Genomic DNA, 16,083 nt, shown 5'->3' with positions numbered 1-16,083 from the left:
GCTGTAAAATATGTTGGGGCAGGAAAATGAATGATCTCTCTGTCAGCTATTTAAAAGCAATCCAGTGATGTGAACAATCAGAAGTGAAGAAAAATCAATGTGCTTCTCACAGCGCAGCAATGAAAACAAGCGGGATTTGCTCCTGCAAAATGCAAACAAAAGCCAATGCATTCATTTTTCTTGCTAGTAATGTGGTCATTTCTTCAGAGACCGAGCCATGCTCAGAGCAGCCCTCTCTATAGATGCCGTATGCTATGTTTACTGATGTCAGTCATAATATTCCCCACTGGTGTCAGTGGTACACAATCCAGTCTTTACACTAATTATCAATTATGAGCAATTGTGGTTTATTCCCATCACGTTTAATTTGTTTAATAAAAAGTCAACTAGAAGGATCTCAAGCAAAGGGAGGACAGAGCATGCCAAACCCTACTGCTCCACTCCACTCTGCCTGATGCTCAGGAAGCACAGCAGAGCCAAAACAAAAAGTAACGCTGCCCCTATCAGAGAGATCAGACCCTCAGAGGAACAACTGGTGTGTCCCGCAGGGCTGCTGCTGCAATACAGACCGAAGCCAACATCTGCCCTCAGATATCAGAGGGGAAATCGCATCAGGAAGTACAAGGAGAACACGGCTGGAGCAGCACAGAGGTGGGGGGGTATCCAGGAGGAGCTGCAGGGGGGCTTTGTAATACAGAGGAAATCAAAGGGGAGAGGAATTAGTGGTGCAGAGCAGAAGGCAGCAGGATTGTCATTTGTGCTACCTGACACTTCATGCAGCTACACAGCTTATCTCAGGACTCAGTGTGTGAGCACAGAAGGAAGTACATACTGGTTTTCCTTTCCAAACTTTCTTATCGGACCTAAGAAATAAAGCCAGAAACATCACAGAAATTAAAGACTGCAGAACTGGCACTAAGACCATGGGAACTGCCAGGCCTCAAGTCAGCTCCTGAACCTTGGCCAGGGCTCTGCTTGTTGTCACAGAGGGACACCATTGTTGGACAGTCTTCCCCCCAGTCCGCTGAATGGTCGCAGCAGCCAGCACTGCCAGCAGAGCTAAGGGAGCCTGTGCATGCAGCAGCCCAGGCTGCGTTCCTCATCCTCAGGAGCAGCTCCATGCACCACACCTGAAGGCAGCGCATCCCAGCAGAGCTGCAGCCCCACCTTGAGAACCAGCAGTGCCCAGCCAGCACAGCACACTGTGCCACCAGCAGCTCACTCTGCTCCTGGGGACTGAAGGCGATTTTGATAGTATAGATCAAGTCATGAAAGTGCTTTTGCAAACACGCTGCCCCATCTCCCGCTGCAGCAGGAGAGCAGGAATTACTGCCTCACTTTTCTGTCTGCAGGAGGAATATGCATCAGGAGCACGGTCACCATGGTGACAGCAGGGACACAGTGGGAGAGTTCTTTGAAAACATCAGTTTGGATCAGAATTAATGCAGGAAATGAGCATCTGAAGAACAGCAGAAAAACCTCTTGAATTATTCAGCTGGAATAAACTGTCAGCGGAGGTTCTGAAGCAGACGGTAGCGACGGTGTCCTCCCTGGGCACCACAGGAACGGCACCACCGGAGGGCAGGCAGTGCACGAGCAGCCCAGCCCTGGTTCTGCCTGCATCCCTTTGCTGATAACACTGCGAAGGCACTGTGAGCATTTCCAGGCATTGGCATCACACCTCTCCAGAAATGCCGACTGTTCCGGCGCTCTGGAGCAGCAGAGTCAGCAAAAACGGCAGCGCTGGTGCTGGCAAACAAAAACACGAGTGGTGCAACAACTGCTTGTGTTGAGCGTGCACCAAACTCCACGGCAGCTCATCACTAACAGCTCCTATAGAGCTGCTTAGGACCTGCAAAGATGTGCTGCTACAGTAGGAGAAACAGCAGGTATTAAAGCCAAAATTTCTGAGCTACCCCCCGGCCTGAGAGCTGCGCTTCACCCACGTGCTACTGCTGCCACCTGGTGGCCAGAGCCCCAACCTGCAGGCGGAGCAGCGCTGCGTTGCGCAGAGCTCTTTGCAAACACAGTAGCGCCGGGCAGGGGGCGGGATGCAGCAGGAGCTGCTCCTCGGGTTTGGAGGTCTTACAATTCTGTCCGACTGCTCCCAGTCAGGCCCAAATCGCCCGGTTCCGACGGGGTCCTCGTGGTGGTATGCGGAGATAGCAGCGAGCATCGTTTACATGATAATGCAGAGCAGTAATCCTTAATAAAGACCGTGCCAAGGCTCGGATGTGACAACACTGTCCCACCATAGGCACATAAACAGGGAGTCTGAAGCAGGGCATCATCATTAACAACTGCTATGAATCTGTAGACAGTTGGAAGGCAGAGCTGTGGGGATGCCATTGAGCTGTGCTGTAATGCTGTGGGGCAGCAGCAAAAGAGCAAACTGAAGATGAAGCAAAGCAGTAATGCATTGTGCAGCAAAGGAAATGAAGAATCACTGCCAGGTAAGGAAGTTAGCCAAGCTATAAGTAGTCCCATGTCTAAAGAAAACACGTTAATTCAGTAGGTAATTTAGTAATAGACTTCTAGCAGATAAATGCTGTAACGACTGTTTTTATTTTCCTCTTACACTCGGGTTCATGTTTGATTGGATTTTCTGTAGTTCTTAAGAAAATGAAGAGCAGCGCAGTTTCCAAGTGCCATTCATTGTGCACATCCAAGACACAGAAAATTAGGATCCTGATGTGAACATCTTCAGATCAAAATTATATGGAATAAGACTGAGCTGTACCAGTTGCGTACACAGCGTATCGTAATTGCAGCTACTTCTGGAATAAGTTGTGATGAGCACCTGAAACATGCACAGGGCTGAGCAGAACAAGGTCCTTCTGCTAAAGCTGAATGAGTTTCCTGTCCAGAAAACACAGCTCTGAGCTGGAGGTCAATCTGAGTTAATGCCTTCCTGGGAAAAGGATTTGCTGTTAGATTTCACCTGATGAGCAGACTTAGCAGCTGAATGCTCTCAAACACATCATTTATCACATACAGGCTAAGATTGCCTGTACCCCTAAAAGCCAGCAATTTACCTTGATTGCTGCCCTCCAAATCCTATGGAACCTGAATTCAGATTTCTGCTCCCACAGCCTTCACACCTCGTTTGATCTGTGGGAACAGAGGAGGCAGTTCTTTCAGTGAGTTCTGTTATGGGGAATTTTTTATAGAACCATATAACCATTTGGTTGGAAGGGACCTCAGAGGCCCCCCCTGGCCCCACCCCCACCATGGGCTGAGAGCCCCCCAGATAAGTGCGCCATCCACAGCTTGGGGCTCCCCCAGGGACGAGACAGCACTGCTGCAGCCTCAGAGCACCCTGAAGTTCTTTGCCTCCCAAGTGTTAAGTCCACATTCTCCGGGTGACTGTTCAGCACAGGAGGGTGACGGCAGTGCCATCTGCTGGGCCACGAGCTCTATGGAACAACCGAAGACAGCAAGGAGAAATTCTTTCACCCCTTCTGATACGGGTGTGAGAGGAGTGAGATCTCTGCCCAGAGATGCTGCTCCCTCCGCTGCTCACCCTTACAGGTGGGTGAGGAGTGCACTGCTTGTACCTGAGCTCCCCAGGGCAGCTGTGCTTCCTTGCCCGGTGCTCAGCCCTGGGCTGGGCTGTAACACAGCAGATCGTACACATTAACTTTATAGATTCTGGCTGCAAAACTCATCTGTTCATTTCAAAGTCGCCCATCTGTCAGGTTTGTAAATATTTATATTCCTCTTTAAAGGTACATCTTAACTGTTTGTTTATCTTTAAATCTCGACATTGTCTCACACTACAAAGTTTAACTTAACAACCTCGGGCTGATACTGCTCCATACACCAGGAACTGTCAAGAAATTCACGCTGCATAACAACTACATTTCGTGTCTCACACAGTGAGAACTGCTCACAACCAGCAGCTCCGTTGTGCTGCAGCCTGAGCCCCCCACTGTTCTGCCCTGTGCCATCACCCTGACTGTAAAAATGCCCTCAGCTCTCAGAGCCAGGTGCGCTGCCTGGTGTGCGACTGTGCTGAGAGAGCTGGGGAGATGCATAGTTCCACTTGGTTCTCATTGCTGCACACCTTTTCCTCACCCATAGAGTCAAAATAAAGATGTTCCAGTTCATTCATGAGATGCACTTTGATGGCCACAGACTGGTTTGAAGAAGCAATTAATTCCTCTCCTTGCAAACTGTTAGGGAAAGCTTTCTCACCCTGCCCAGCCCCAGCTTTGTACCCAGCAGTGGCAGCTCTCCTCAGGGCTGGGCAATGGGGCACAGGTTGCAGTGCTGGATGGCCATAGAGCTGCTGGGTGTTGGGCACCTTGGGGGGATGGATGTGGCCGCACTTGGTGCCAGTAGGCAGCTCTCCTGAATGGACAGGACCCAGCTACAGCTGAAGGCCCTTCCTGGTTTCACTTGTATTGGTTACAAGGCAGAGTATTTATGTTGTTTGTGCTTGGTGGGGGTACAGGTTGGAGTTGTTTTTTTTTACTGTTCAATAAAAGTTGAAGTTTCATTGCTATTCTATTATTTTGTTATTGCTGCTCCCAGAAACGCAGGGAAACAAACCCACAGAGCTCCCTTTTCCAGCATCCCTGAGCACGGAGCAGCGGGCGCTCTACCCCGGGCACACTCTGCAGCAGCGAATGGCGCTGCGGGGTCCCGCTGGGTGCGATGCGGTTCAGTGTCTGAGCCCTCGGGTGCGGGTGCGGTGCGTGACCGGGCAGCCACTCCCACTGCGCGCCTGCAGAAAGCGAAAGCGAGCAATACCAAGCAAAAGCGAAAGGGCAGCAGCCAGGGAGCCATGGGCTGCGGAACGTGGCTGGCGGCCGGCTGCCTCCTGAGCGCCGGTACGTGCGGGACGGGGGCGGGGGGGACGGCGGCTGGGAAGCGGAGGGGACGCGGGTGGTGGGGAGGAGCACGGAGCTCCGCCGCCGCTCAGCACCTCCCGCATCAACGGGAGGTTCCGCGGTCGGGTTCCGGGTTCTGACGCGAGAAATCAGGCGGAGTCCGGCAGCTGAGAGCGGCCCGGTGCGTGCAGGCGGTCCTGGACCTCCTGCTCCGTCCTCCGCGTCTTTGCCTGCGCTTTGGCCCCGTAAAGCTGCTCCCACTCTTCCATTTCTCAGTTTCACAGCCACTTCGCGTTCAGTGCCCTTGTGCCCTTTCCCTCTTCCCCCTCACCCTGTTTCCAGCCCCACCGCCTCCGCCGCCCCCCACCGTTCTGTTCTGAGACACAGCTGCAGTGCACGACCGTCCTCATCCGCTGCTCCCCCAGAGACCCACAGCAACAGAGGAACACCCAGAACCATGGGTGCTCCCAGCGGTCCGTCTGACACTGCCATGCGGGCTGTACTGAGCCTGTTCCTGAACTCCATAGAAAAACACCACCCTCGCAACAAAAGGATTCCAGATCTCGCAGCATTTTGCAGTTCCAAGAGACCTCCAGCGCTCCACACAGCTCTGCTCAGCCCCAGCACAGACCCCACACCCAAAGGGTTCTGCCATGCAGCACTGCACCCATTGGGGCTCACCCAAATTCTCCCCTTCCAACACCTGTAACATTCTAATGACTGGTCTTATTCTAAAGCAATGCTTCCTCTATTTAAAGAATTACTTAAAAGGCAGGTGTTTGAGTGTTACATTTATAGTAAAAGAACACGTTCCTTGAAATAAGGAGACCACCATGGGCAAGCAAAATGGACTCATCACATACAGAAGTTGCAGCTTAGTAACTGTTGTCACTCTTTCATTTTAAACATAGTTTGAGTGTGCACGATCTCTGTTTTTCAGTAATCACAAGGCCGATGAACAGCATTGTTTCTGCAGAGCCAGGGCTCAGGAGGAACCTACAACTTCCCTGCGTGTTTGAAATGAGAAAAACCATTCCCCTGTCCAATGAAACAGAGACTGTGCTGCTGAACGTCAGGCTGCTGCTGCCTGTAGCTGGAACAGAAGTTGCCCAAAGGCCTCAGACAGAAAGGCTTCCTGCAGACAACCTGCCCTCATTCATTTTACAAGGTGAGTTATTTGCTCAGAGGACCGAGCCTGGCTTGTGGCAAGAAGTGAGCAGATGGGCAGCCCTGCTGTGCTTTAGCTGATGGGGGTACAGCAAATTCAGCATTTCACAACTCAGCACAACAGCTTCACCTCCCCCTGAAGATCTGAACCCAATGAGACCACTGCCCTGTGAGAGCCCAGTGTGGGGTGCTGGGAGAGCTGGTCCCGTCCCACAAAGTGAAGGCAGATGGGCAGCTCCATCCCAGGCCCAGATCCAGCAGTGCTGGGCAGGATGCTGCCCCAACTAAGTGAGGTCACTCCTGCTGGAGTGCACTGGGGCAGGACAGAGCAGGGCAGGACCACACGGAGAGCTGTGTGCAGACAGGAGGCTGCTTCTGTTGCCTTTGGGTTTGCTGGGATCATAAGGGGTCCATGTGTGTGTGTTCATACAGAGCCCTCAGTGAATATTCTGCAGCACATGGATGAGGATATCAACATGCTTGACTGCAGGATCAGCCCTTACTTCACAGCCAACACTCAGATCCTCTGGCCTGGGAGGGAGGTCCAAGCCCATGGCCTGGACACCTGGTTCACTTGTACCATAAAGCACACAGCTGGGAAATATGCAGCCACAGCCTTCCTTGTGCAAGGCCACAAGGACAGAGAGCACCAAACTCCAGGACAGCTTCATCAGGACATTGCTGAGCAAACACATATGTCAGGTAATGTTATTCTGGGGAATGTTGTACATTCCCAATGAAGCACGGGGTGGAAAAGGGGGAGGGCTGGAGCTCAACTGTCAGGGCTGCAGGCCATTAAGGTAATTAGCAAGCAACTACCACTGAGCTATTTCAGCTGTGTCCCAATCTGCACCCTCCAAGCTTCAAGCTGGAGTCATTTTCAGAGGGATTATTTAGAGGGAAAACACCTGTTCCTCTCCAGCTATGCTGGGCTGCTATGAACTCCCAGCCTGGCTTTCTGTACCCCACCAGCTGTTGCTTAATGTCACCACCCAGACACTTTGCTGCTGGGCTTACAGACCTCAGACTATTTTTACCAGCCCTGTGAGTTTACAGATAGATCAAGATAACATTTTAACAAGTGTAAGGCAAAATGCTTTAACTGAAAAGCATACGTTCTCCCTTGTGTTGGGGGCACAACACTGCAGAAATGAGTAACTTCAAAGCAGCTTCACAAAAGCAAAACTGTTCATGTAGTTCTATGCCATTATCACTGAGAGCCCTAACAGCAAACATACAAGTCACCAAGGCTCTAGCACAGACAAGTTAAGGCTTTTCAGCAGGCAGAACACTTCCACAGCGTCTGCACAACCCACAGCATGAACTGCTTGCTGAGTTGAGGGAGAAGGCTGCAGAGAAAGAGCAGAAAGTAATCGGCATCTGCCAGAGGGCTGCAGCCTCATCTATACAAGAAATAGGGTTCCGGGTCCTGCCTGCAGACTGCCGTTACTAAACCGCACCCGGCCAGGGCCCGCCCTTTGCTAAGCAGAGATAAGCAGCTGCAGTTCTTAAAAATAGGGAGAGCGAGGCACTCTGGTCCAACAGCGGGGACGCAGCCACGAGGCGCTACAACAGGGGGCAGCACTACCTGCTGGAGGCAGAACACAGTGCAAGCACTCACATCCCCCGCCCAAATACCCCCCCTTACTCCGCATCACCCTTCCTCTTCCCCCTTAAGAAAAGTCAAATCTTCATTTATTACTCACCCCATCAGAGGGGGCTTCTCTGAGACAGCCACATCCAGACAAACCACGCCACCAAGTGACACACCCCTCCCGAGCTCTCTCTTTCGGCCCCACCGTTCTCCTCCCACCGCAGGTTAATTGGGCTCAGCTGGCTCTGATTTGCCACCTGGGGGTGCCCTCATCCCCCTCGCGCTGGGACTGACAGCAGCCCGTGCTGAGGTCACGCGGAGCGCTTCGTTCGTTCTGCAGCTCTGCAAAGATTCCCAAAGCGGCTCGGGAAGGTGTTGCTTCATTAAAGCCAATGTTACGGCAGAAGCTGCGGGGGAATCACCGCATCTCCCGTTCTGTCGCATATAGTGAAGCACAAAGGAGGCTTAGCGATGGCTCAGGGACAGCAATACAAGCAGTTACCGGAGGGCTCGGGGCTGTTCCCCCCGGGCGCAGCTCTGCTCGTGCTCTGGGCTCGCACCCGGCGCGGGGTTGGGCTGAGCCGGTGCGTGTGGCACCGCTCCGCCCGCCTCACCTCCATCCCGACCCGCAGCGGTGCTGGCGGTGCGCACGCGGCTGCCCCACGTCCGTACGGCGCTGGGGACGGACGTGGTGTTGGACTGCTCCTTCTCCACCGAGCAGCGGGTGGCCGTGGCAGTGCGGTGGGCGCTGCGGCAGAAGGGGCGGCAGGAGAGGAGCATCACCACCTCCGGCGGCGGCCGCGCGGAGATGTTCCCGCAGGAGCCCCGCGGTAACGCATCCCTGCTGCTCCGGCGCGTGGAGCTCGGAGACGAGGGGACATACATCTGCACGGTGCAGGCGGCAGCCCTTGCGCTGGAGCAGACGGTCCAGCTGCAGATAACGGGTAAGGGTGCTCTGACACAGTGTGAAGGTCTGGTCAGTTCAGTTGGGTGATGGAGACAGAACTAATGAGTCAAGAAACTCAGCAGTGCCATAAATCTTTGCTCACCAGAAAAGCCCACAGTGACTGTCAACGTGAACTCCCTGTCCCTGGTGGAGGGGGAGCAGCAGAAGTTGGTCTGTGACATCCGCAACTACTACCCTGCGGACATCCACGTGCAGTGGCTCCGTGAGCCGCGGGGTGGTGGGCAGCTCCCTGACGCCGTGCCCAACGTCCTCACCAGCAGCCACCGGCGCAGCAGCAATGGCACCTACAGCTTCTCCAGGTTCTTCCTGCTGACAGCAACTCTGCGTGATGACGGCTGCACCTACACGTGCCGTGTGGAGCACCCCAGCCTGCAGGCATCCATCCGGAGGAGCGTCACTGTGGCAGTGAGAGGTACCGAGCACTGTGCTGGTGCTGACCAGGCACTGATCCCATGGTGGGCTGGGGCGGGGGGAGGAGAACAGCCCACTCACCCATTCCTGCTCTCAGCTTTGCCTTCCATTACTTTGAATAAAACAAGCAAAACAAACAACAACTAAACAGGCTGGTCTTGGCCCTCTCTTGTACCTGTCCTTCTCCTTTTGATTCAGCTGCAGAAGCAAACTCCATCACCTGGCTGCTGCTGCTGCTGCTTGGCCTCGTGGGGTGCCTTGTGGCCTCACTCCACCACCTCCACAAAGGTGAGAACAGCTTCAGGTAGGGGGCGTTTGTGGTGGGGGTGAGAGGACTATACCATGCTGTGCCATGATAGTGCCATGCTTGGAGGCGAAGATGCCCCTGAGGTGCAGCATGGCTGTGCTGGGCTGCAGAGCCTGCCTGCTGTCCTTTTATTCACAGCCTCTTTTCTTTTTTTTAACCCATTTTCCTTCTGCCCACCCTAGCAAGGAGCACAACTAAGGTGAGTGTGCTTCACATTCCTGTTTCTCCTACATGAGTGTTAGTGCTCTCCCTCGTGCTCAGCACTAAATCTCCTCCTCTCTGCCCCCAGCCCAAACCTTACTAGGCACAGTGCCCCACTGCCTGGTGAGGAGCAGCCACGGCCCAATGAACTTCAGATACAATCAACACTGCTGAGTGTTCCAGGAGGCTGGGGCAAGCTGAAGGCAACAGCTGTTGCTGAATACCAGTGTGGATGAAACAATTCTCCCAGTGGCAAAGGGGGGAGCTGCAAGAATAACTTTTGTAATAAAGGTTGATTTAGAGAACACAAACTTTGTAGGTTTGGTTTTGTTCTTCCTTGGCCCCTCTGCTGCTGCCCACTTCTGTCCCACGGCATTATCCTGTTCTCATACCAGCGCTGTTCATCGTTCAGCCCAAGCTGTAGGGAAAATAAACAGACACTGTTCCTAAAAATGAAAGCATTTTGTAGCATCCTGGGAGGGAAAGAGCTGGGAATGACAGCACGTCCTCACAGTGCTCAGCTAAGGCTGTCATTTCATGGACATAGTACACATATGGACACAAAATATGTTATTTATTGTGAATTTTGCAAAGACACATTTAAGCAACAAAATATACATTTGTGAACCTTTAGTTTTATACATAACAAATACAGTCTGCTACCATAGTAATAAATTAAATGTACACTATTTACAACAGACATAGGCCACCAGGAACTACAAAGCACCGCCTCTCCACATAAAAAATAAACTTCTGTCAGATACATTTTTATTCAAGATCTTTTTTTACTCTATAAACTCTCTTCACATTCTAATTATATAAATCCAGCATTTTCCTTTGCAGGATATACGCAGTGCTACATTCATTCAAACAATGAAGCATGCTCTAAGGTTCCGAGGTGAGCACATCCCAGCTGCACATGGCCCAGGCAGTGCAATGTGCCACCCCAGCACCAACTGCCCCTGCAGCAGCGGCAGCTGAGGAACCCCAGGGTCATGGCCTCCACTGGGGTTAATGCTCCCAGCAGTGCCAAGGAAACATCCCGGCCCTGCATCTGCCATCACCAAAGAACCCAAAACTCCAGAAAGAAACTGAGTTTGTGCTTGGCACGGTCCCTTTTTAACCAGGGAAAAAAAAAAGAAAAAACACTTCCATTTGTATATAGGTGTGTATATGTGTGCGTGTGTCACGTAGAAGCACAAAACGTTTTGCAATATATATGCAGGAACGCCCTCACCCACCGCTGGAGGACACAACATGGCCGCGCTCCGAACGGTCACACCAGGCAGAGTGTCATGCAGCCCATGACACCCCACGTATCGCTTCAGCTCTGGAGCTGCAGCCCTCCCAGAGCCCTCCGACAACAGCAATACGGGTCAGAAGGAACCTCACAGCTTCAAGTAATAACAGAAACAAAACGACGACCCAAAAACAAAAGCCCAGACGAGAGCAGCCACTGCATCTTCTGTTGAAAGATCTCATGGAGATCAACAGGCACGCAAACGACACCACAGAACTACACAACTCCTTGGGAAAGGCACTGAGCCTCAGGCATGCAGCCAGCCAGCAGCACAGCCACCCTGCAGCACAGCGCTCCGTGGACGGGCAGGGATTCGGTGCTCCCGGAGTGTAGCAAAGCGAGGGGGACCGTCTCCAGCAAAGAGCGGTTCGAGATTTAAATGTGGTTTAAAAGCAATTCACGGACATCAGGAAGGAGCACTCAGCGCCTGTGAGGGACCGCAGCCCTTCCTTCAGACGGGGCACACACTGGGGTGAGCAGCACCACGCAGCACCACCAGGGTCCTCCCGGCAGCTGCAGCCGCGCACAGACGGCTTTGACACTCCCAGCTGTGTGTCATTAGGAATCACGAACTCAAAACCAGTTTCCATTTAAATGAAGAACATCACTTCTGGAGATTGTTTTTGCAAAGGTGATGGATTGTGATGAGATGCAATGCGGCAGAAGTGGATGGGGGAAATCACACCCTGAACATAGTGGACAGGCTTCAGCGAACCTTAGACAAAGCTCTCTAAGGGCAGAGGGATTTCTGTGTGGTCAGAGAAATCTTCTGCAGGGTGGCACAGAGAGGTCACCTTGCAGAGCCATAACTGCCCTCTTCCAAAGCGCACTCAGAGGCAGGGGCTGATGCTGCAAAGGGTGCCCAATGCCATCCCAGCCACCAGCGGATGGAGCAGCCCCAGGACGAGGCAGACCCCACAGGCTCAGAGTGCTCCTAGCATCAGTTCAGGATTCAGTTACACTGCAGCTTTGGATTTGGTCTGTCTGTCCCAAGCCCACGCTGGAGTTCTGGGCAGGGAAGAAGTACTGAAAACACACAGAGAGTGCAGATGGCCTGATGCCATCTGTGCCAGCACCCAACGGGGGCACAGGGCTGCATGGCCCCAGGTGTTTTGCATCCTAAGAGCTGGCGGTGGAGTCAGTAGGGGCAGTGCCTGAGCCCCAGTCCAACACCACTGCCACTCCAGCTCCAGAACTGGAGAACCAGACCTGCCTGTGCCTGCTAACGGGAAAAATACCTACAGGAGTGTGTGCAAGGATGGTGCAAGCATGGGAGGGACACTGCAAACCTCTCCAGTGCTCACCCAGCTCCACACCCACTGGGGAGCACTGGGAGGGCTGGGATTGCTGGGGTCGGGAGGAGGTGATGTCCTCTGGTGGGCACAGGGTTGGCTGCAGCAGGGAGGGCACCGTGCTGGCATGTGAGGTGTGCGCATTCCCACAGGTTGGTGAAGTTTTCCCTTTGTTGAAACAAAAAATCTCTGGAAAAAAAAAGAGAAAAAAAGAAAAAATAAAAAGGGGGCAGGGTGACTCTCAAGAAAAAGAGCAAGAAAAAGCAGCACTATGTAGCAGCACTGATAGGCAGCAACCACTCCATCATTAATTGCTACCGTTTTTCTTGCTCAGTGCTGCCCCCATCTTACAAAAGCATTTAGAATGCCTAAAGGCCTGGTATTGACCACATAATAATAAACACTGCAATTGGCTGCTGCATGCTGTCGTTAAAGGATATGCATTTGACCACAGATCAGATAAATAATTTCACACAACAGCGCTACAAACACTCACCGCTGAGAAGTTCTTGACTTCCTTTTTTCCTGCTAGTGACTCTAAATGAGAAACCAGAATTCAGGTTGGATTGCAGACAAAGGCTCAACGACACACACAGCAGCACTGCCCCACAGCCCCGCACTGTGCCCTACAGGACATCCCCATGGTGCATACCGTGCTGGAGCTGCCGTGGCTGAGCTTATCGAAGCGGAACTTCAGGTTTGACCTCGGGGAGTTTCTGTTCTTTATATCTGCTGGAGGGTGGAGAAAAGCAAAGTGAAGTAATAACCCATGAGCAAAAGCAACTGCTGAAGCAGGAGGCAGCCAGGAGCTTTAATATTTTGTCATCAGTGTTACCAATATTTAGTCTATCTTGACTGAACGTTTGGCAAAATCTGTACATTAAGTGTTTTTGATGGAATAAATTGAGGCTTAATTACATCTCACAGTGTTCCTACTGGAAATGCCACTGAAAAGGCTGCAGCAAATGACTGATCTATGTAAGTAGGGGTGGATTTCAATGCTCTTGGCAGGAAAATGCAAAATAAACACTTTAAGCATTAAAACGCTGTTTTGTTCATTCTGAAAATTGCTAATAAAACAGGAAGGACTGGTGGGGTGCTGATAACAAGGAAGGAGAGCCAGGCTGCACTCCCAGCTCCGTCCTTCTCCGGAGTTGCTCCCAATTATTGAGCTGCTCCCAATTACTGAGCTGTTAGTGGTGGATTTGTAGCTCTCCGGCTGCTCTGCAAAGAGCTCCTGAGTTCCTAATATGTGCTTTCATTTGAATCATGCCTCCTTCCAGCAGGACCGCACCGCACGGGGAAACTGCAGAGCTGCAATGCATGGGGAGGGGCGGGCACCCGCTCTGCCCATTTGGCTCATGTTGACTCGTACCTCACTTTGCTAATTGGCTCCAACAGATGGAATTAGTGCAGAGTTGGTTCGCAGGAGGGGTAATAGAGCCAGGCCCGAGGAGAGCTGCTTGGTTATTGAATAACTCCTGAGTCACAGCTCATTCCTTGGAGACAGCGAGTTTCCAAGGCTACTGCAAATGTCCATCAGGAGAGCAGAGCAAGCAGGGTCTCAGCAGAAGCCCCCACCCCCATGCTGGTTTAGAGCTCCGTGCTGCAGTATGAGTGAGCTGGGCAAGCTGGGGCTGTTAGCAGCTGGGCTGCATCCTGCAGCCGCCCCAATGCCTCTTCCAGAGCTGCACCCACCCCAGGCTGCCCCAGAACCCACCTGTGGGGCTCCGGCTCATGATGACTGGGGTGGCTGCAGCCCCCATGCTCGGGCTATCACTGCTGGGTGATGCGCTGTAGATGAACACATCCTGCTTGAAGGGCGATGCGGTGGATGGCTGGCTGCCCTGCACAGATAGAGTGGGACATGACTCCACTCCCTGCAGTGAGCTGCCACCCTGTGCTCTGCGCATGGCTGGCACAGCTGCTCTCTGTGGCACAGCATGGCACAGAACAGCAAAGCATGGCACAGCATGGTTCAGCACAGAACAGCAGCCTTATCCTTACCCTTATCTTATCCTTCAAGAGGATCATCCCATAGGAGCCAATCCAAGTGGGCACATGCACCTCCCATTGCCCCCCGCCCTGCCAGGAGGACACTGGCACCCACTGGGAGCATCCGGGGACATGAGGCTGACATCCTCCTGAGGATCCCACAGAGGTGCAGCAAAACCCCCCAGAGCTACAGTGCAGAACTGGGTTCCTACCACACTTTCATACTCCTCCAGTGTCTCGCTCTCCCCTGCCGTGCTGCTGAAGCTGCTGGTGCTCGAGGAGGAGCGCGAGATGTTGGACCGGCCGTTCTCCTTCAGCTTGACGAAGGGCCTAGGAGGTGATGAGACACTTAAGGAAAGCACGTGGTCACTGCAATATGAGCTCCTCTGGGCACAAAGCAGCCACCACGGGATGGAGTTGGGGCACTGCTGGGAGCATTCCCCTCCAAAGGAGGGACACAGCAGCTGGCAGATGTGGGAACATGCAGGGGGAGTTTGCTCCAGGTACCTACACCCACCACTGCCAATATGGCTCCTTGCTGCTGCTCTTTTCTGAAGATGGTTATTTTTAGTTCATTAAGGAGCAGTGCATGTCAATCACCAGAACCTCTGTTTTACTCCCTCAGTATCCAACTTATTCACAGCAGAACCTGGAGATGTTATTTTTGACGGCCCCTGGTGCTCTGGCTGTTGGCTGCCGGGACTGTGGCAGTTTGGTTCTGTGCTGCTCACCTGTCTTTGTTGGGGCATATTTCAGGGGAGCTGGGGTTGGATGAGGTCTCAGATTTCATGTCCTGGGATGAATGTCCAACATCTGGTGTCTTCTGTGCTCCAGAACTACTGTCACTGAGAGCGCAAAAAAGCTGTGTGAGTTACACAGGAGACTTAAAATGAGTGGTCAAATTATACTCCTAGCACCAAGTGCTAAAACTCAGAGTAACAGATGCTCTTCGAATACCACATCTTTGATTTAAGTCAGAGGAGAGGGACCCAAGAGGCCCCAGCTTTGATTTGGCAGAAGCAGCCCTGATGCAGAACAGGGAGGTTCTGGCACCAGAGCCACACTGCAGGGCTGCCAGCACCTTCAGCACTGGGGATGCCATGCTTACCATCGTGCCCTGCTGTCTGCCTGGCTCTCTGACCCCGTGTGCAGGCGTGGGAACAGCCCTGAGCGGCGCTTGATGGGACTCCTCGACTGGTTCTTGGCTGCGGCTGCCGAGACAGGGGGCTGAAAGAACCACACGTCCTGAGCTTTAGGAGTGCACAGCCCCATATGAGAAACTCCCACAGCACCCCACCAGGATGGGAGGGAGTGGACACACAGACAGCGGGACAGAGGGCCAAGGGGCTGTGCTTACCGAGAAGGTGGTCTTGGTCACCTCGCCGCTGTTGTGCGTGATGCCCCCGCTCAGGCTGCCCGGGATGCCGCCACCATGCTGCTTCCTCTGGCTGCCCACCATCGTCTCCATGGAGTGGCTGCGCACGCGGATGGCTCTCTGTGGCCGCAGGGGACAGGGGACAGCGGTCACCAATGCCCCAGGACTGTTGCTACCCACAGCTCCAGAGCCCCAGGCCCTGCTCTGCAGAACCCCCAGAGGAGCGACAGCGCAGCCCAGCAGTACAGCAGCATCCAACCACACACCCCAGCACCACTCCCTGGGTTTGCAGGAAGGCTCCACAATGAGCCTCTCTCCTGCCCCTGCACTGCTGACAGCTCCCATGCAGCACACAGCAACTCACAGCCTGCTGCCTTGAGATGTCTGTACCGCTTTCAGTACATACTGCTTCCTATGAAAGAGCAGTCCCTGGGATATTCAGTACTGCCTGACTGCCTGATCTCTGCGCACTGGAGGGGCTGCGGTGCCCCTCATTCTGGCAGCACTGGGGGTCATCCTGCTGACAGAGATCACAGTAGTGCTGCAGGGAGTGAGCAGCCCCTGCAGAGCAGCCCAGGGGTGCAGAGAAAGAAGCAAAAGCACAGTTCTGAGCAGGATCTGAACACATGGGGGCTGAGG

General features: G+C 53.2%; 2 protein-coding genes and 1 long non-coding RNA gene across 12 annotated transcripts in view; 1 reads left to right on the top strand and 2 right to left on the bottom strand.

Moving 5' to 3' along the window:
• Positions 1-2,546: 2,546 nt before the first annotated feature.
• LOC107322779 lies at positions 2,547-5,780 on the bottom strand. The gene is made up of 3 exons (XR_004309300.1): positions 5,203-5,780; positions 3,036-3,111; positions 2,547-2,911 (listed from the first exon to the last, which is right to left on the bottom strand). It is a non-coding gene; the product is annotated as an uncharacterized LOC107322779 (long non-coding RNA).
• Positions 4,711-9,793, top strand: LOC107322778 (tapasin-related protein-like). Its single transcript, XM_015881200.2, has 8 exons — positions 4,711-4,835; positions 5,776-6,003; positions 6,435-6,704; positions 8,229-8,540; positions 8,649-8,975; positions 9,173-9,262; positions 9,464-9,480; positions 9,571-9,793. The coding sequence occupies exons 1-8, from the start codon at positions 4,790-4,792 to the stop codon at positions 9,583-9,585; spliced, it is 1,305 nt and encodes a 434-aa protein (XP_015736686.1). The 5' UTR covers positions 4,711-4,789; the 3' UTR covers positions 9,586-9,793.
• A 244-nt stretch (positions 9,794-10,037) lies between these two features.
• The window catches only part of RAP1GAP2 (RAP1 GTPase activating protein 2), a 50,518-nt gene continuing 44,472 nt past the window's right edge, over positions 10,038-16,083 (bottom strand). For 8 of the 10 annotated variants that reach the window (XM_015881190.2, XM_015881199.2, XM_015881195.2 and 5 more), the window contains 8 exons: positions 15,427-15,564; positions 15,178-15,296; positions 14,801-14,914; positions 14,282-14,399; positions 13,795-13,921; positions 12,727-12,806; positions 12,571-12,611; positions 10,038-12,263 (listed from right to left, as the gene is read on the bottom strand). In XM_015881190.2, coding sequence (XP_015736676.1) covers positions 12,603-12,611; positions 12,727-12,806; positions 13,795-13,921; positions 14,282-14,399; positions 14,801-14,914; positions 15,178-15,296; positions 15,427-15,564 — 705 coding nt within the window. In that variant the 3' untranslated portion in view covers positions 10,038-12,263; positions 12,571-12,602. The remainder of the gene's footprint in view (positions 12,264-12,570; positions 12,612-12,726; positions 12,807-13,794; positions 13,922-14,281; positions 14,400-14,800; positions 14,915-15,177; positions 15,297-15,426; positions 15,565-16,083) is intronic. The other 2 variants (XM_015881191.2, XM_015881193.2) reach the window with 1 other exon arrangement.

Source organism: Coturnix japonica, chromosome 19 (assembly GCF_001577835.2).
Source record: "Coturnix japonica isolate 7356 chromosome 19, Coturnix japonica 2.1, whole genome shotgun sequence".
In the NCBI taxonomy this organism is placed as follows: Eukaryota; Metazoa; Chordata; class Aves; order Galliformes; family Phasianidae; genus Coturnix; species Coturnix japonica.
This window is presented reverse-complemented; position numbering and strand designations above follow the sequence as displayed.

What these genes read in the sequence shown, in the direction of transcription:
- LOC107322778 (XM_015881200.2), top strand. Translation starts at nt 4,790, where the DNA reads ATGGGCTGCGGAACGTGGCTGGCGGCCGGCTGCCTCCTGAGCGCCG. An exon ending in CGGCTGCCTCCTGAGCGCCG is followed by an intron (nt 4,836 to 5,775) that starts GTACGTGCGGGA and finishes TCTGTTTTTCAG; the next exon opens with TAATCACAAGGCCGATGAAC. An exon ending in GGTCCAGCTGCAGATAACGG is followed by an intron (nt 8,541 to 8,648) that starts GTAAGGGTGCTC and finishes TTTGCTCACCAG; the next exon opens with AAAAGCCCACAGTGACTGTC.